The sequence below is a fragment of the Pempheris klunzingeri genome, chromosome 20 (assembly GCF_042242105.1).
Source record: "Pempheris klunzingeri isolate RE-2024b chromosome 20, fPemKlu1.hap1, whole genome shotgun sequence".
Classification (NCBI taxonomy): Eukaryota; Metazoa; Chordata; class Actinopteri; order Acropomatiformes; family Pempheridae; genus Pempheris; species Pempheris klunzingeri.
In genome coordinates this window covers 7,529,228-7,550,273 of record NC_092031.1, presented here as the reverse complement: position 1 = coordinate 7,550,273, position 21,046 = coordinate 7,529,228, and the positions used below count along the sequence as shown (strand labels likewise).

General features: G+C 44.0%; 1 protein-coding gene across 1 annotated transcript in view; it reads right to left on the bottom strand.

The window, feature by feature from the left end:
* Positions 1-13,776, bottom strand: part of ctbp2l (C-terminal binding protein 2, like) — a 42,816-nt gene extending 29,040 nt beyond the window's left edge. Inside the window, 2 exon segments of the mRNA XM_070851313.1 lie at positions 11,945-13,220; positions 13,222-13,776. Of these exon segments, the coding sequence (XP_070707414.1) occupies positions 11,945-13,220; positions 13,222-13,776 (1,831 nt within the window).
* Positions 13,777-21,046: the final 7,270 nt, after the last annotated feature.

The window sequence follows — 21,046 nt, the reverse complement described above, 5'->3', positions numbered from 1 at the left end:
TCACCCCTTTGTTGTGTTCGCTGGTGTGCAGGAAGACTTAAAATGTTTAATTGTGTTCAGTATGTTCCTACCAATAAATCTGCATATTTCTTTCATAAAAAATGAAAATGGTGAGCCTTAACACTACCGCTGATCCACATTTGTAGGCAAAAGATATTCTTAGATGCATTTTCCTTTTTTGAGCATAATAATACATTTTTCATTTCAAATTCAGAGTTAAAGAATTCAGAGTTCAGACATTCCCATCTCCCTCCTGCTGCCTGACTTCTTATAGCCCTGACCTTTAGCACAGTGAGACATCAAGAGCAGCGGTCATGCTCTAGAAGACCTGGCAATTGGTCCAAACCTCCTTACAGTCCGTGTGGATTTACCGTTGAGAGAGAGTCCTCTTCTTTAACCAGCCTAATTATAATGTAAGCGCCCTTTTCCTGTAAGCACTGGAACTTGGCTGCTGAGAGGACGCTGAATGTAGAGGCCCGTTAAATCCCCCTTAAGCACTTAAAGGGATTTTAAGAAAGCGAATGGTAGTACGAACCAACCTGCCGTTTGGAGACCATGTTTCAGGCTGACCACATTATGGCCAGAAGTTCAGGGGTCCATTGCGGGACTAAGGTCAGCAAAGGGTTCAGCTCAGGGGCAGTTGTACCTTGGAGAATACATTTTCTCCCAGTTCTTAACTCTATCTTACTACTGTTTTTGTAGGTTAAACTTGGTAGTAAGAGCATGTACTGCCTTATATGTCAGTGTTCTAGCACTTTGTAATTAAAGGGCCCATTTACCCAAATTACAAAACACACATTTTCTAAATTACCTCAAGTGGTATCTAAATATGCATAGGTTTGGTTTGCTCAAGTTTCAAAATACCTGTCCCAGAGGAGTCCCTATGAATACTTTTCACTGTGTCATGTGTGAAGTTATGTCCATCACTAAAGAAAACCTCCATAGTATTGGGGTGGGGGCCGAACTTTCAGAGAAGAATATCTCAAAACATGCGCAAATAAAACCGCAACTTTGCATTGCTACATACAGCTAGATATAAATGAGAAAACATGTAGTAATGTGGCTGAACCATCTTTTTAATTTCAAATACAAATATTCTTATTTTTACATAAACTACATTGATAAACTAGAATAATTGCCTAAAAAGGTGTATGTCTCCACCAACCAGTCAAGTTGTGTATCTTGTCCAGTCTCATATATCCAGTGAAGACTTTGAAGGAACTGTTCCTCATACGAGTTGAGGGTCTAAGGGTAGAGGATGTCGTTTGCCGTACAGATTGTGATGCCCCTTGGTGCAAATTTTTGATTTGTGATATATGAATATAAAACTTTGTTAAGCGTTGTTGTTCTTCTGCAAGAAGACAATGCCTCAAATATGGATATTGCTGCAAAAATGCTACAATCTCTGAAACATGGATGCCTCACATCTTTGATGCAGCACCACAATAATCCTAATATGTGAATGAATTCAGCTCATCCTTGTGTCCAAGATGACGTTTGCGCCAAACATGAAGACATTCTCTCGCAGTGTTCCGCAGATATTGTGTTCATGACTATGTGACAGACATGAGCTCACATTGACCTTGACCTCTGACCACCAAATTTTAAATCAGTTCATCTTTTACTCCCAGAGGCCAAACTGTGCCAAATTTGAAGGAATTCCATCGAGGCGTTCATGTTCATGAGAATGGGCAACCCAAAAAGAAACACCTCCAGCCACAGCTGTTGCTGGCACAGAGGCATAAAAACTAATGTGCACTCAGGGTATTTTCAAACCTACATTGTTTATCGCAGCTGAAACAGACTTGCTGAGTAGATCTGAACACAGCAATTGTACTCTGTACAACTGTATACCAAGACCCTTTTAAGGAAGCGGTTTTGGTCCGATCACAAAAATCTGAGGAGGTTTGTGATAATGTGTTTGTGAACATGTAAACGTGATCTGACCCAATTACAAGGCATACTAAGGCAAGTTTGAGCTAAACATCTTCCGTAGCCAGGTACACTTTGCATCCTGGGATGCAAATGAACAAAATCCACCATTGCTTGCAGCGGGGAATGAATCAAGGTCTGACCTGGACAACCTATGAAGTACATTGCCTTCTTCTGGCATTTACTCTCTCATTCCCACCCCATACATATGTAACCAATGAGTGGAATGAAAGTTGGTTAAACAGAGCAACTCTTGTCTAGCAGACAACACCTCCTGCACAGCGAATGAATAATGCAATATCATCTTCGCCAAAGGTCGTATTTGTTCGCTCTACAACTTAGTTTAAGAGCTCAAACCTCTGAGGAAACAAAATGAGTGCATCCAAACAAAATATCAGGAAAATCGCTTCTTTTAACGTAAAGACACAGTCACTGTGCAACATAGATGCATGCTGATAGCAGGGTTGTCCTATTGCTTTATAAAAACATCCAAAACTCCTCTGAGATTTTCTTGTCCTTTATGCTCAGTGACTTTGGGAGTAAGATGGCTAATCTATAATGGACTGGACATTGAGAGGCTGAGAGAGGGAGGAAAAGACACGAGTAGTAATGTGGTTTTTGGTGATGTAAGTCTAATTTCCCCACGGTGAATATTTATTTAAGAGGCCCAGGTTTATCCACTGAGAGGCACCTGCCGTGGCAGCAGCAGCCAGGGTAAATAACCCCCCCAGGCATGTACGCAGACACACACACATACACATAAGAGCCACCACCCCCTCAACAGTGGTCCAGATAACAACCCTGAGTCAACACTGCCTCTCTGCTTTTGTTTTCTCTGTCTCCCCTCCTCTCTTCCCCTCCCACGTTCCAATCCCTGTGGAACCGCAAGGACCGGGGCTGAAAAGATGTAGGGATGAGGGACAGAGAGATAGTGAAAGAGAAAGAGAGAGAGAGGAGGGCTAAATTACAGCATAGGAATGCAAATGAGTGTATTTTATTTGGGGGGAGCCAAGGAGGGCAAGCAGGCTTTATTTTCCAGGCAAGAACAGCCCCCCTGTGGCCTCTGGATCAGTTGCACCAAGAGCGAAGGGAAGAAAAGAGAACATTCTCACTCTGCCTTTTTACTTGGGGAGGAATAAAAAAGGAAATATAACAAATACAAAACCCACAACTCTCGAAGGCTGGTGCAGTCATAAAATAAAATGATATTTTGCTACGCCTTTCACACCACCACCACCTCCTCCTCCTCTAATTCCTCCTTCACTCACTCCCTCCTGCTCCTTCTCGCTCTCTGCCCATAGCAGAAACCCACTAAAGTTGCTGATATATGGGCACAAATCACAGCCTGACCAAACACACCGCTGCCACTGACGCCCCCCCCCCTGCCATGTGGAAAAACACAGTGAGAAAGTGAGTGTGTGCAAGAGGGAAAGGGACGAGGACGGAGGAAGCAGCGTGAGCCAGCTGCAGGTGGTCTCCAGATGTGGTGGCTCTGGGGACGGGCTACTCTGGCACTGTTAAGGGCGACTCAGAGCTCCCTCCTTCCCCTTTTCCTTCCATCGCTCCTCCTCCTCTCTCAGTGACAGGAGCCATCTGGCCTGGCAGAGAGAGTGGAGACACAGCAGAGAGTCCCAACCTCCCAAGTGTGGCCCCTGCGTGCCACTCAGCAGAGTGCACAAGTAAATAAAATGCATGCACACACATACATGTACTCACTATGCGCACACACACACACACACACACCCACACATGCATAATACCTCCCGCTTTCTCCTCTGAAGCTGTCACAGGGCTATTAACCCATAGAAGCCACGGCCCAGCTGTGCTCCATTACGATAAATACACCAGGGTCGCGGGGTCTTGTCAACCAGGAGTCAGCCATCAGATACCATGAGGTGTCCACTTACAACCTTTAAAAGCTCAGTTTGCTAAAGAGTTACAGCCATTTTCATCATCATAACCCCTCCTCGCTTCATCTCCTACCCCCTCTGAAAAGAAACTCCCAGCTACCTACTCATCCATCCTCCCTCCACATTGGCAGATGATATTTCACACCTCCTCCGGCAGAGCAGACCCCTTCACCACCACCCACTGTATCCCCAAACCCACTGTAACTGGAGTTTGCATTTTGGTCACACGATATGACACCTGGAACACCTGACATCTCCCATCTACACTGATGCTGCCCCACTTCCTGTATGCTGTCAGCCGATGCATTTCACTTAAACTTAAGCTTGGGGTTACCTCCAAGTAACAGGATATTCTAAAATGAGCAAAAAACAAAAAAAAAAAAAAAAGAAAAACAAATGCAGAGCCTCAAAACCGTTTCCTTGGGGACAAATAATTCTTTTATTCGTAGGAAAATAAAATAGCTTTCCCCTCTCCAATTGTCATTACGACTCTTAAGAATACTTTTGGAAAAGGTTAAACCTGTTAAACCCCTGGCTGCTTCCTGCAGGCACATTTGGTCTTTGTCCAGCTTGAGAACACTCTTAAAAGGATTCCTAAGTAATTGTCTATGCTGCAGTAGAAATTGGGAATGGAGGAAAATGGATTGTAATGACTGATAAGGTGCAGGGTAGTAGTAACATAATGGCCTGTGAGAGCTGTGCAGAGTTAATGCTGCACTGTTCTCTCGCATATTATTGAACGAATAAAGCTCTCTGTGTCCTATTACCATGTACAACAAACAGGGGAGGAGGGGCTTGCACCTTGAGTAGTTTTTATTCATTTTATCAATTCATTATCTTAGCATCTGCTCTCCGGCATAACACAGCCTCTTTTAAGTCTTTGTCCTTCAGGGATACACCATTCAGCTTGCTTGTTAGACAAATAAAGATACTAATGCCATCAAATAGTGGACACAGAAATATTCTAATGTGACTAAAATGTCCTAAAGATGTAAAAAGCAACACAGAGCTCTAAAGCTTTAAGGAACCTCCCCTCCTTATCCTCGCTGCCCGTTTTCTATGTTCTCACATGGGAGATGTTCTGAGAGTCCCTGCTGTGTTTGCTGGCTGGTGAGCTGAATGAATGGCAACCAGTAGCATTGATTTGCGGCGCGGGCCGCAGATCAAACCACAGGACAAAAGACTGGGCAGGAGGACAATGGAGGAACACAGTGGGCCACATGGGAAACGAATGACAACCGGTCGATCAGGACGACCACAACCGACCACAGTCGCACTCGTTCCAGGAAGGAAAAGGCCTCAATACACGTAACAAGAAAAGGTTAGTGAATCAGTTGTGGCTACACAACAAGGTAGCCCACTGTGCTGGTGAGGGGAACGAGTTCCTCCAGGAGAAAAATATCCACAGGAGCACAGATTACTGTTCTGCTTTTTCATTCCTTTTCTTTTCATCTCCTCGCTTCCTCACTCTTCTTCTTCATCCTCTCTGTTTTCCCATCTCTCTCCAATCCCTCCTCACTGGCCACAGACCATGAAGAAAGTAAATATGTGCACAAGGTAAAGCAATCGGTTAACCTTTGAAATACCCTGGCAATGAGATCTGCCGCTCTTTACAGCGGCAAAAAAAGGAAGAGGAAAAAAAAAAAAACACAAGGTTGGCCACCACTTCAGAGGGGATATTCAATATCCATGAGCTTTTTCATTTCACACTGATGAATAATTCAGGGTGACCTGCCCACCACTGAGTGAGAGAGAGAGAGAGAGAAGTGGGGGGGGACAAAAAAAGGAAGACTGGGGAGGTGTGCAGAGGTAGTTGTCTGTTTTAGTGGATGCAGCTGTTGAGGTTCAACATGCACAAAACCAATCTCCTCCCCAGCTGCTGCAGAGAGAGGAATAATATACAGCAGAATTGACGACAGATAATTGGGGAGATTATATCAAAGTGCTGCCATTCTTACTGCACGAGCAGTGAGCACACATCATTGCGATCCTGTAAACAACACAGCCATGGGATAGGGAGACTAGTAGAATAAACATGACAATGCAATCTCCCGAAATAGCTGGAAGATTCTTCTCACCAATCATAACATCACAAAGATGAGCGCCAGCGCACAAGCAAGAAGACACAAACAAACACACACACACAGAAACAAATGCACTCCTCATCTTGCCATTAGTGCTCAGCATAGACCTCTAAGCCTGTGGAGGAGCACGTAGAGGCCACTGTGACAACAACTGAATTCTAAACAGCTAACCTCCAGTGAACAAAAATTTTAAACTGCATTTAAGACTTGTTTAACATGTGCATCTCACACAGCATTTACAAAAACGTTGACCGTCACGAACTGAGGGAAATCTGTCACTGAAATGACTTATGAATAAGTTTTAAAAAACTTTCTTACACACACGTGTATACAGACATTTGAGGACAGTATCAATGAATATTTTGCAGCAGCACAGTAGGTAGTAGTAGTTTGTAGGAGATAGATAGTAGTAAGAGAAAACTGAAGGCCCACTTTCAGATCAGGGACGACACTTTTGACCCTGTGCAGAGGTCAGCTGCTACTATCGCGTACACACACTAAAACACTCAAGCTGTCACAAGCAGGGCTAGACCAGCTGTTCCTCATTCGCTCGAAGGCTCCGTTCCCTCCATGGGTTGGCTGGCTTCGCAGAAACCATTAATCCCTCTGTGAACGCAACTGATGGTTTGGAAAGATCAACCATGAGAAAACAGCGAGGGAGGGGTACAGGATGGTGGGGAGAGAGGGGATGGGGCTCCACAACACTTTTTTTCTTTCACTTGTTTTTTTTCCCCCCCGAGAAAAAAAACTACTGCAGTGGAAAAATAGATTTTCCTGGCCATATTTCCCCAGGGACACAAACAATACAGAGGCCGAGTGGAGATGGAGCAGCAGATAGTTCATGTAACATTTACCAGGTTCTTGGGAAACTGGAGACACATGACAGAAGGACTGCGCATAGATAAGTGTTGAGACATGAACGGTGGTCTTTAACAGGACTATAAATACAGGTTCATACAGTGAAGTAAGAAATTGTTTTTTAATCGTTTCGGATTTCCACTTGCACTTCATAACATTAGGCTCGCTTTCAACTTTCATAGAAATGATTGAACAAGTGTGCAAGTCATAGCCCTTTTTCTACAGTCCCAAATTTTTACTTCAGCAAAGCAGAACAGCGACCCGAAACAAGCAGACATGACAAACCATGTTTTTTATGGGTAAACAGTGGAATGCGCGTAACAGCCCAAGACAGTCACATGATGTCAATCCAACAAATCACTCATTTTAGTTGCGGAAGACCAGGCTGAAAACAAAAAGTCCCTGAAACCCAACAGTGTCTGCCGATATGTATTGGAAGTAGACAGTAACACATGACACGGAATATTATCTCAAGTTTTTCTTAACTGCCACAACCACATTGTACTTGTTTAAATAGGCATGATGTGCATAGGTACAGTAAATTAATGCATACACGTGGTGTTGTACAACATTAGTGTTAGACTGATTATTAAACAGCTACATTCCCTGTAATAACCCCCGACTGATGCCATGTGAGCTGAAACCTCTTGTCTGCCTCCACTCATTCATATCAGAGGGATTAGTGAGGATGACACAAACTCCCACTGACACGTGATGCCTGTATAATAGCATCCACACACACACACACACACATATATATATTCATGCTTACACTCACACACGCACAAACACACACAGATGGCCGGTGGGATTTCCACACTCTAATTCTGAGCCTATTTCCTAGACAGGTAACGTAAGCCATTAGCCTTCTCCAATAAGAGCACTTAAACCATTATTGTTACAAGTAAGGAAGGGGTCAATATACAGTTACTTTCAGTTTTTATATTGGTGTGTTTACATCCACATCAGATCAACATTGTAGAGAGTGTAGGCATTTTTACACGAATTCATTATTCATTATTTTAGGAGACAAAAAGTCATTGGATGAGTTAACTTCCACTTACAGTTAACATAATCAACATTTAGTTAGAGGTCAGTGACTGATATTTGAAAGCTATGACCCACTTACAGGCCTGAAGTGCAGCTATCTTCATCTCTTTGGCATTTTTTTGCCTTTTCTCAATACTGGTCTTCTGCAAGTAAAACACATGATTAGTTGGATTGAGGTCAGGTGACTAACTCTTGAGGTCAAGTATTGGACTCTTTCGCTGTAAAAACTCTGATTTATCTTGCCTGTCTGCTTAGGATCGTTGTCTTGCTGCATAGATCTAATATTCAGACAACATGTAGAAAAAAATAAATTCCTACACTGTTCACCCTGTATAGCAGAGCCTTGCAGTCACTATTCAATTTCCAATCCATTGTGCTAAAGTAGAGACAAAACAAAGACAACCATTGTCTTAATACTTTCTGACTGCACTATATATGAATATTAAGTTGTGCAAGTCAAAGGAAGAAAGAGACAGATAGAGGAAACTTAAGGTCTTGTCCCCATGTCCTGCTGTCAGATCCAGCCGGCCTCTGATGAAGACAAACACTTCCTGCCGCTGAGAGAGGGACATCTGTGGTTTGTGTACATGTGTGGCAGGATAGTGGGGAGACAGCAGCATTGTGCATTGTGTGTCGTCCTCAAACGCACACACGGGCCCATATATCACAGGACAAAAATACTTTGGAGTTCTGCATTTGAGGCAACATAAGCACTAAATCAAAGCCCCCTCATGCAATCAAAAAGCAGAGTGACTGCACAGGAAGGCAGATAATACCTAGTTTCTAAAACACACATAGACACATAGGCGTGTCCAGAAACAAAGTTTAAGGCCACACTGACGTACAGGGAAGGTTTTCTTTCTGACTAGCTAGTGGAAAACAGGCAGGAGTGCATGCTGAAATCAATGTCAGACACCTGAACAAAGCAGTTTAGCCAAGGACAGCTGAGAGCACATTAGGCATGCATCCTCGTGGATGTCCTTCCAAATTCAGGCAGGGAAATTAAAATCCCATTCAGGCCCCCATGGGAGCAATGCACTGGAAGGTTACATAACTGTCAGCCGAAAAACAGTCATGGCTTCCTGTCAGAAAAGGGGAAAAAAAGGATCTGCTATGTTTTGACTAACCTCCCAGGAAGGAGCGGATACAACCTGGGCACAGTGAAACCAAGAGAACAGACTTATACAGGTGAACACGTCAGCGGACATATCCCATATGGCTATGAGGAGCTCTTGCCAAGTTCTAGTCTCTCTCCTTCCTGTAAGCTACAAGCCCTGCCCTCAAACACACTGCCTCCTAATTCTCCAGCCAAGAAAAGTACAGCTGAAGATGTTCTGTGGATTATCTCCACAAGGAAACCACGTGCTGGCAATTGTGGACAACATGCAAGTGTCCACCTTAATTAATCTACTGAGCACGCACACAACGCAGGCTACTAGCCAATCACATTTCTAGCTAGCGGGTTGGCTATTCTGCTTCACGTGACATTGAAGTTAGGTTTACCCACCTGTGCTGCTCTGTGGGATGCCAGTGACAGACAACTCCATGGCCAATGTGAGTGCTGCAAGGCGCTCTCCCTTCTTTGGGTGGAAGGGAACTGTTGCAACTAAGCTCGACTCAACCATTTAATGCCATTATTAACGCTACTTACAGCTTTAGCCAACCAAGACAGCGCCCAGCGGAGAGAAGTACACAGGCAGGGCCCTCCCACCTGCACCTTTTATATAAATATTTTACGGAGCTACTGAATTCACTTTCATTGCTCCTTACATCTTTGCTTTCAAAATTCTGCTTTGAGAATAAATAAGAATTCAACTACATGGAAATGTGGATGCCTCAGCGGCTATGTGTAAATTCATACTTTGATGTAAGATGATAAAAAGAATACTGGTTTGTATTGGAAGAACAACCAATTTATTCACTAGGTGCAAAAGGAATAATGTGTCAACTTTTCATCAGTATGCATGTTTGAACATAAAACACCATGCATGTAATAAGAGAGGCTCTTGACTGGTGGACTGGAGCCTTCCCACAAAAATGAAAAGCAATCTCTTGAGATGTACTCTCTTCAGAGAGAGAAAGACAGAGAGGGAGAAAGAGAGAAAGAGACTAAGAGAAATGTTTTCATTAAGCACCCTGCAACATTTTATTTTTTCACTCAATTTCCTCCTGCTCCAAACTGCAAATGGCTGCTCAAAAAAAAAGTAAACAGTGCACAAAATAAATGTGCAACACTGCAAATAGGGCTCCACTTTTTCCCTTTCCTTAAATGTGAAGATTATCTACCTCTGATTACCACTGAAACCTAGGTTGCCTAGCAACACACAATTAAGAAGTATGCTTTCCGATCACCGGCAAGGGCTGCCCATTATCAGATGAAGTTACTGAAGCAACAAATGTCAGCTACATGCAAATGAGTTTGTTGTGCTAAAAGTGTAGCTGAGGTGGGAGGTGGGGGTGGGGGCGAGGGAAGGAGGGGTTGCTACCTCTGTGACCTTGAAGCTCGAAAAGGGACTTTCCATCCCCACCTCCACCGTAACTCCTTCTCTCCCTTCTCTGGATCTCACAACTCACTTCTCATTTCCTTGACAACACATGAAGGGAAGCCACTTCATAAAAGTCATTAATCTATAAGAAGTGCAGCAGCCCACAGACCCATTAGAGAGGCAGCCAAGATACAGGGTTACATGGCTAAAAGCAAGGTTAAAAGATTTAATTCTTCCCTAAGCTCATCAGCTCTCAACAGCAGGGAAACACATCAGCTTGTTAAAAGGGACAAACCAAGGCCTTTAAGTATAAAAATAAGCTGAGATGATGCTTTGCTGAAGAAGACACTCTCACTGTAAACTAACATAAAAACATGCCACACCATCTGTATTAACCTCATGTGAGAAACAAATTCACCAAAAAAGCAAATCAATAAAAATAATCAGTATAACTATGTGTCCTGTGAGGCCACTAACGATGGACATTTTGGGAGGGATGTGCAGTAAAAAGGATACACCATTGCAGAAAACGCAAAAAGACAACTCTGGTCTTGCCATATTATATGCAGCAGCATGGTTAAGACACATTCAAAAGCAAAATATCTTCTTTCATTACTGTTTCTCTATAAAAATGTAAATCAATTCTCAAGAATTGGCAATCAAGGCAAAGCAAATGTTGGCAAGTTAGTGAAAACAGCACAGAGCAGTAAAAATGTAGTTTCAAATAACTTCAGTTGGAGTGGCTAGAGATCAGATTTCCTTTCCACGTACCTGCTGTCTGAATGATTGCGTTTCTATAGCAAACAAACAATTGAAACAACTTTTAGCGGCACTACAACGCAACCAGAATTTCAAACAGACAACAGGGTATAAATAACACCAACATTACCGATTATAGTCTTCACAACTATACATCCAATTAGTGTAATTGGATTTGAGGCAGTTAAGCCCCTGATTAAGAGAGTGTACAGTGTAAAATAGAATAACAGCAACTCTGCATCAAGGAAATCATCTTTTACATACTAAAGATGTTGGATGTTGATGAATTTTCTACACAACTCTGCCTTGTGAAAGAGGTGTAAGTGAGCAACGAGTAAAAACGAATGTAAAAGTAGGTTTTTTCTATCAAATTGTTTTGTGAGCGCTCACCAATGTTTGTTTTTGCCAAGGCAAGTGAACAAACTATGTACGCCAATAAACTAAGTGCAAGCAAAAGACAGAAAAATTTTGACCTCAATAACTGGAGCTGTTCAAAAGAAATATTTCATCCTGGTGATGAGACAGGATCCCCTCCGGCAAATGACACAACTCTGTTGCAATACATGTATAAATAGTTGCATAATTAAAAAAAAAGACCTCTCGGAGCAAAGCTGCTTAACTTGTCAAATGCATCTTACATGCTACTCCTTCATTCAAAAAGACTGTCAGTCTGATTTTTCTGTAGTGCCAAAAGCTATCTATCATAAATAGAATGAATGAATCTCACTATGCATCTAATCTATGACAGAACGAAATCGGAAAAACTAAAGTATTACACCTGTTACAACTATAACACCTACAGAAAAAATGAAACAGCTACAAGGACGTGAAAGAGGGTTTGAGAAAAGGTGAGGTTTAACATTACTTGTGTCAGGTGTGGTGGCCATGGTTGAGACTATGACAGGAGGACCAGTACGCCGTCCTACCATCTTGGTGTTGTTAAGGTTTTGCGCTTGGAGAGTGGAGGACGAAGTTACAGGAACAATGGTACTTTCAGGAGCAACATTGATCCCTTTCCGGAGAAGTTGGGGGCTGTGAAGGGGGCTCGGTGCTCCTACTGGCGATGCTGGGGGAAGGTTGGGGGCTCTCTTCATCAGCTCCATGGGGGAATAGGAGCCAGAGAAGGTTTTGGGCGCCGCTCCAGGGGTGCCTGGAGCTGGTGGAGGCTGTTGTCCAAGAGCAGACATGGCAAGACCGGTGTGGGCATTGTACATGGAGAGGGGTCTTCCCTGAGTCATAGCACTGTTGTATCCTCCAGGGCTGACTGGGAAACTTCCAGTTGGCAGGGGCCGTACTCCTGGGTAGGTGGCGGTCTCCAGAAGGTGCTGGGATGGTGCACTGCTGGGTCTTCTACCAAGAAACTCTCCCATCCTGGGGGACACAGTCTGGAGGGTTGAAGGAGTTTGCTGCATCAGGCTGGGGTCCATGGTCAAACCCTGGGGCTGCATGTAGAGGTCGTTGCGGTGGGTGAAGCTGTTAGATCGCGTACGTGTTGCTGTCCCACCTGCCTTGCAACCAAGCATCACACGGGACAAAACACGAGCCTGGGCCAAGTTAGGGGCCACGGAGCGGACATCATGATCCTCCATCATTCCCAGTGTGGCAGTGGAATCAAAGCCATGTTGCAACAGGAGAGTGATAGTGCTCTCAGCCAAACCTTCAGATCTCAGGAAAGCCAAGAAGTTAGGGTCCACCATCTTCTTGGGGTCTGCAGCACTGGGATGGTGATGAGGCAGGCCGGAGGTCATCCCAGCTGTGGCAGCCACCATGGCTGAGCTGGGGTCATAGTTTGGGTCATAAGGCAGCCTATGGGAGGCTACAGCTCCATAACCTCGGGGGAGAGCGCCGTCCATTCCCTGAGAAGCTGGGTCCACCACTGAACTGGTGGCAGCTAGCTGGCGGGAGTCCAGAGACAAGCTGTTGATATTGTTATAAGCAAGGCGAGCAGAGAAAGACGGTGGCTCAGCAGCGTAAATAGGAAGAGGGGGCTGAACCCCGTACACTGCGGGAGAGGGAGATCTGCCACCAATACGCTGTGCGTCTGGGATCATCTTAGATGCCAGAGTTTCCCTGTACAAACGGCTCAGCTCATGAACGGGAGGGGGAGGAGGTGGGGGGGGGAGGAGGAGGAGGAGGTGGAGGGGGAGGAGGTGCTGGGGTAGGTGTAGAAGCAGAGGCCAACACGGAAGGTGTGGCCGTTGCATGTCCTTGATCCCAGGAAGGTCTCACCCCCCCAGCGCTGGGCCCATAATGCGGGGCTGATCTGGTGAGCAAGTGCTGGTTGTCCCTGTAAAACCCAGACTCTTCAAGCGGCTGACCAGATAAGGTAGCATCGGCCAGGTAGTAATCCTGAGGTGGTGCAGAGGTCCGGCCTGCCATCACTTGCCTGAGGTAGACGTTGCTGCTCAGATCGGGCACAGAGCTCTTTCTCAGTAGTTGCTGCACATGTTGGTCCTGCTGGATCTGCCTGTGCAGGGAGGGCTGGAGGACTGGATCCTGTTTCCCACCAAGATCTAGGTGATGGTGAAACCACATTCCACCATCTTGTCCACCCAATGGCAAAGAATTCCTACGCCTCGCAATGGTGCCACAGTAGTCACAGCGACTTGCAGCCCTGACGCTCTGTTCTTCAGTCCATTCAAGACCACGGTGGCCCAGAGAGCCACCAAAATACGACTGCTCACTCGAGTTAGGCATCAGTGAAGACAATGAAGCGGACAGCTATAAAAGCAGAAAATAGAACCGGGTATTGCGTTTCAACTCTCCAGTTACACTCACCCCCAATAAAAAGGGAGGAGCGGAGAGGAGAAAAGGTGAAGCATGAGGTACCCTTTTACCTGATCTGCAGCTGTAGCCCCACCACCCTCCCCTCACTCTTAAGCCTGTGCTATCATGTAGCTCCCTGCTGGCAGTCTATCTAAATAATTCAGCCCTGGAAACATTAGAAAACCATGAGGAGAGAGGCACAACATGACAAACACAGAAACAGTACACACACATGCACGCAGACAGAAAAAGACACACCTTTAGGGCGAGGCTCTACTCCATTCTACAGCAGGGATCATGCTTGTGCTGGGCATTCCAAACTAACCAAGGGCAATGAAATTGGGGTAAAAACACATGCTGGACAATGCTAACAGAATGGAGGAGGGGACGAGACACACTAATCCAATGGGGTTGATGCACGCCATTGGCAGGGACAGTCCTCTCCACAGCGTTTGCCACAAGGGGATTAGCGTCAAACTAAAACCTGCTTAAATCCACTGGCCCCTGTGACATCACTTGAACCAGATAGTGTACACAGCCAGCACACTGTTGAGGCCCCTGAATGTGTTCACGGAGTGTAAATCTACAGTGTTTACGGTGCTTAGTGGTTACTACTAACCCCTTCGATGGCCAGCAGCCGGCATCCCGCTGGGCGTGTATGAATCTTCCCAGAGGGACCGGGATGGTTGGGGACTGACATGCTTGCTGTAGTGCGTCCCTGGAGAGAGGGGGAGAGGGGCAGTTGCAAAGGCCAGATACACAAGAGCTACTGAGGGTCAGATTTAATCCAGTGGCTACTAGAAGGAGGCTCTGAGATGCTCCACTCAAACCATGGAGAATGCAGAGCCTCTACTGGGCAACTACAGATTCACATGTATATACACACAAATACAAATATAAATGCATGGAGGCATGCAAAGAGATAGATGCAGGCAACCATGCAGTGTTTTTGTAATCATGAGTGACTTCAGATTAATCAACTGTTTATAAAGCAACAGAAAATAGTAAAACAATGCCCATCACAATTTCCCAGAGCCAAGATGATATCTTCAAATTGCTTATTTTTTTCATTTACACTGAGATAATGGAGAGAAAAGCAGCACATCTTCAGTACTGGACTCAGTAAATCCAAAATTTTTGCTTGTTAAACAAATAGAATTATTTATCAATTATCAGAATTGCTAATTTACTTCCAAATTGTCTAATTAATGAATCAACTAATAATTTGAAATCAACACCATTCAGGAGTTATACCCTGAAAATTGTCCAGTATTACCGTCATAAGGCCACTCTGATTGCTTCACAAAATTTTGATTCACAAACAAATAATCAGCATGAACAGCATCTTTACCACTTCAGTATTATTTCCCCTTACAGACCTTGCACTTTGGACCTACATACACCAGATGTACAACCGAGCAGATGTGGCTTATCTGAGATGTTGCCATCAGAGAGATAACTGCTTGTGTTTACTTTCCGTGACAAGAGCAATGTAAACAAAAACAGCGGCAGGAGGAGAAGAAAAAGGAGCTTTGACAAGTGTGTGATGGGAAAAAAGCCGATAAGGCGGGAGGCTGCCAGCTTTGACTTCACCTCTAAGGCAGACAGTGTGGGATAGGACAAGGCAGGAAGGGAAGGGGATATGATTGGACTGCACTGAACTGTGACAACTAGATGGCTACAAGCCTCTTTCTATTCTGTGCTTTATTTCTGTTTGAAATGGGCAACAAGGGTTTAAAAGAAGAGTTCTTGCAGCGGGGACATCATCTGGATGCTCCTGAAGCTCAGACACGGAGACAGCGTGACTGAGATTTAAATACATTAATTATAAATGTATTACTGTGTAGGATTGACAAGAGACTGCTACAGTACTGTGTCTCTTTATCTTTCGCACTACCTGTCAAGTCACCGAGGGAAATGCTATAACAAACTTGTTTTCATTTTAGAGCTTAAGTGATGCAATCATGATATAATATCAAAAACAAAAATCAAATTGTTTCATTATGAAACATCCTAATTGGAGAACATTAAGTAGGTCAAAACAAAAATAAATTAGAACGGTTTCATTTTCCCTATGGCCCTTAGCAGTCCAAGATGATGCACATCTGAAGGATGGTTTCTGTCATTAGAGGTAAAGCATACCTAGCAATTTCCGTGCAGTGATTTCTCAGTGCTGTCCTCCCAGGTCTGAGTCTCTCTGCGCTTTTTTGTCAGCTGTAAAACACACCATTAATCACCGTGTTGTATCTCTCTACGGTGATCGCCGACAATAACTTCTTTTAATAAGCCCCTTCCAGGGCCGTGTGTCACTCAGATCCCCGCTTCCTGACAAAATATTAATAACAATAATAAACATCTCAAGTACGGTCAGGCTAGTGTTGCTAAAACTGTAACAAGGATATGGCATATCATATCTCCTGCCATGCAAATCGCTGCATTTCCCACAATTCATAAACAAGAGATGCTGGGTTACCATATTCATCTTGTCTGCATTCAATGATATGCCTCTCATGAGAGCTGCTCCATAATTAAGTGAGCATGCTATATTACACTCATCAAGCAACAGGGACCCTGTACTTGCGAGCATGAATAATACAATAGAAGAAAAGAAAACCCAAACTTAAACAGTGGATATTTGGTGAACAGCATCAGATTTGATGCCAACACACAGTTTGCTAACTCGCAGCCAATCGTAGGGCTCTGTGGAAGACCTCTAGGTACAATGTGTCGAACAGACGTCCAGCAACAGTCATGCCTTTGGAGCAATCTGGCCATCTTTCTAGGGCACAGGACGCTAACGGCAGGACTTGGCAGGCAGCACAGGCAGAGATAGCTGCAGAATGATTTAGATGGCTGCAACTCTACAACTGCTGATCCATTAAACTTTCATAGGGACTTCATAAATTAAAACCATGACTGGAAGAACTTGAAAATTCTACTCAATTACTGTGATTGTACAGTATATTAAAGTTTTAATGAGCCTCTGGGCCTTTTCTCACTCTAACACAAGCACAGGCAGGGAGGAGGGGCAACGAGGAACGAAAAACACATGGTACCAATTCTGGTCCTATGGCTTTTGGAGGGTTCACATCTGCTGTGTTATCAAGACGCTGTCCTCCGCCTCTTTACCACCTCGCATCGTCGCAGTGTATGACACAGCAAGTCACACATTTGCATGGGTGGGAGGAACGCGGGGCAGAGCGAGAGCCGCAACTGCAAACCTTTTATCGGCAAGGCAAGACCTCTGGTAGACTTGGTGAGGCAGCTGATTAGAGTTTTGTCTTCCATTTTAGCAGGTTGGTTTGTTCCTTCTTTGCCTCGTGCGCAGCCCTGCGCTCCGCCTGCCTATCATTATCAAGCCAGTGGCCCATACTGCATCACAGATGGGGCAGACAGAAGGGAGAGACGACAGCCCGCTTGCTTTTTGGAGAGACGAGGAGTGTGCAGCTGAGTGAGAGAAGAGGGAGGGAAGAAGAGTGAGAGAAAGAAGAGAGGATAGAACAGAAAATGTAATTTGCCTCCACGTCACTGATCAAAAAAGATATGGAGTCCAGTTAAATGAAACGACACTTGTACAGTTTGTTTGACTAAGCTGTGTGCTTAAAATACAAATTAGCCTGCAATTAGCAGCATTGTACAGTAGCACAGTAAATACTAATCTAATACTACTACTACTACTAAAAATAATAATAATAACAACAATAAATCTGGGGTTCAATGTCACACATGACAGTTTTTAATCCTCGATGCTACAGATGCATTGCAGTTGGTACTTAAAAAGATTTCAGGTTTGAAACCCAGCCTTTATTTTCACAATGCAAAGCATTAATCTACCACTCACCTACCCAAGGTACAAAAACAAATAAACCCTACTCAAAGCACACACAGACGAGACAGTGGTAGTTACACAGTGGATTCCTGACTGTACATGAAAGAAGTTTCATCAAATAACAGCCTGTTAAATAAAAGACCGCAAAGTACGTTGCCATCAGACATGATGCACTAATAAAGTTTTACCGATCCAGTGCTGCTACATTCTCATTTTCTCGCAGTTCTGACCAAGTAAGCTAGTATAATTAGCCTTACAACCCACTTTACACTTTGCAAGACATAAATCAAAGTACATATTGATTAAAAGAGAATATAATCATTACTAAAAAGAACAATTGGCTACTGAACTGCCTTTGTGTTTTGTTCAGCAACTAATATAGATATATTATATTCGTAATTATACAACCATCAAGTGCCATCATGTAACACAACATGAATAAAATGCAGGTGTTATCTGACTAGATAAGAGCAGCTTTAATCTAACCCATAGGGGAAAGAGTAATGCAGTCTACAACAAAAAAACACAGACCAGGAAAAGCCTCTCCACTCCAGCCACTCCGCCCAGTTGTCGCCGAACGATAAACACTGGTTCAGCTCAAATTAAGCTGAGAACATGAAAGGACCTAAGGCAGGGAAGAACATGGGCCATGAGAGATCACTCCTCATCTCTTCACATGACAGAAATGAATCTCTTCACCCCTGAGAGAGACAGAATAAAAGAAAGAGCGAGAAAAAGAGAAAGCGTCTCTCTATTCCTCGTAACGCTGAATTAAAGCTGATGCTTTCCAGCAGCTGCTTTGATTGAGCTAACTAGCAGCTTTTGATAAAAGCAGTCGCAACCAGTTGCCTGCCACCTTATTTGCAGATAGGCCAGATTATGCTACATAAATATCAAGGACTTTAATGGCTTAATCAGCCTTGTCATCAACCCGCCGGCTTTCATTTCCTTAGCAACTGCAATTCACTGCCTTAAATGCCAATGTAAAGCAGCCAGAATGGACAATTCAGGCAATGGTATAATATGAAAAAAATACAATTTACACCTTGTATGGCATTGGAAAATGTCTTGGACGACAAGAGTTGTTTTTTAGTGTCAGGAAAACAATAGAAACAAAGGCGAAGGCTCTGTTGGACAGTGCAGAGAGAGTGTGGTCTCAGCAGACGTTTTTTTTCAAAGAGAACGCTCCAGATTTTTGCTTGAAAGAGATTGAGGAGAGACAGCACGAATCACGGCTTCATCTGGTCTGTATCTGTTTGCCAACTGTGGGCCTGGTTGAAGTGTGAACCTGGATAAAGATGAGTTACTCCTGACAGTAGCCAAATAAGCCCTGTGAGGATTTTACCTGCATGTGAAACAAAAAGCAGAGCCTTGCTTCATGTGTGTTTTCTCCTTGCGTGGAGACAATTGCCATGGCAGCCTTATCACGCCGCTACATGCAATCAGTGGAACAACTTTGCCTGGTCATTGGCTCCTGAACAAATCACAAATCACAAGCTGTTTTTTTTTCTTTACGCCCTCACAATGGCCGCCAGAGGACTGATTCAATGATCCTGTATGATGGCCATCTGGAGAGCTACAGCGTGTGTGTTTGTGTGGGTGCACATGTGTGTGTGTGTGTGTGTGAGAGAGAGAGAGAAGAAACATCGAAAGGTACGCTCACCACAAGAAAGCTCCGCATGCATCACAGCAACACCTGTTACCGTCTCTCTGTGCGTCTCCTGTGGGCTTTGAGCTTGTGCCCAGCAGAGCAGACTAACTGTTGTTCCCTCAGGAATGACTAACTACCTCAGCTGTCTGATTCATATGGATGCAACAGCTGGATGTGGACTGCAACTCTAATCAGGAGGAATTTCCACCAATGAACCACCCAACTGTGTGGGATGGGCGATTATTTAATATTATCTTTTTACAGACCTTCGACAGACAATCGCTGAGGCTGCTTGATAAGCTCATATCCTGGTATAGGTCACGTTATGTCCATATAATAATACATGTCATGATATTGCACATTTCCGGTAAATTCAACAAATAATAATATACATATGATGACCACATGAAAAGGCTTGTGGTGTTTGAGCCCTCTACCACTGTAACATCATGTGATTTAAAACCCGCCGCCGCCGCCGCCGCCGCCGCCACCGCCACCGCCACCGCCACCTTACGTGTGATTTCACACACGTGCCATAAGCTGATAATGGGAACATTTCCTCTGCATTTCTGTGAATTTCTAATTCAGTCTAATAACCTAGGTAGGAGTTTCTAGGCAAAAAAAGGAATTACCCAATTAAAATAAAATTGATTTAGTATTCTACAAGAAGATTTCATATCTAAAAGCGCAGACAAAGATCTAAAATAGCAGTTATATGGCCATGTAGGATGATGAAATTTGTAGAGGATATTTAAAAAGTTAACTGAATAAATAAAATGTGGGGAGAAAAAGAATTTGCTGAGGAAAGAATTTTTTTGGTGTTCTCTTGGAGCTGGGTTTTTAGACGATTTCTAAACCCCTGATCACCTGCAGAACAATAAAGTGATGTGCGTGCTCTCTCTCTCTCTCTCTCTCTCTCTCTCTCCTTTTCTTTAGTTTTTTTTTTTTGATTGACATTTACATTGTTCTGCTATTTATTCTCCAAATGTATTTTCAAATGATACAAGCTCAAAAATTCAACATAATTGCTACAGCAGTGACAGGGACCAAAAACTAGGATAAGGTTTCTCAGGCCTAAATATGGGCTTTTACAGGATGCGCGGCATATGTCCTTCATTTCATGTGCACAACGCTGAGGTGCTTACATCATGCTGAAAAACAAATATGCTGGCACTGGGGGTAATGGTGCGTCTAGCTTCATTTTCCAGCACTGCAGTCATGTCTGCCTCTCCCTGCGCTGGCTCCAGGAGGGCCCAGCAGCTTAACAAGCCTCTCGGGGACCCAGACAGCAGAGAGGAGATGATTTTACCTCAGGACACAGTCTGACAGACACACACAAACACGTATGCACACACACACACACACACACACTGTGCAAAGTCAAACAAGTGGGTTTAAAAATGCACAGGCTTCAGACACAGTTTATACACCCACACAAAGGCTCATATTCCTGGTTGCCTGTGCCGACTTTGTAGCTATGTGCACGGCAGGGGGCTCCTATTCTATGTTCAGGCTCTTCAATACAACACCAGCGCTCTCTAATCCACAACCTAAAGCTTAATAATCACTGCAGTTCATGGTGTAAAATTGGCTGCTTCCAAACAACTGTGACAGGATAGAAACCATTCCATCCCCTGCGGTAATCTAACTTTAGTTCAGATGTTTAGAGATTTTCCATAACCATAAGTCACCTAACAGACACTCCTACACAAACAAACAGT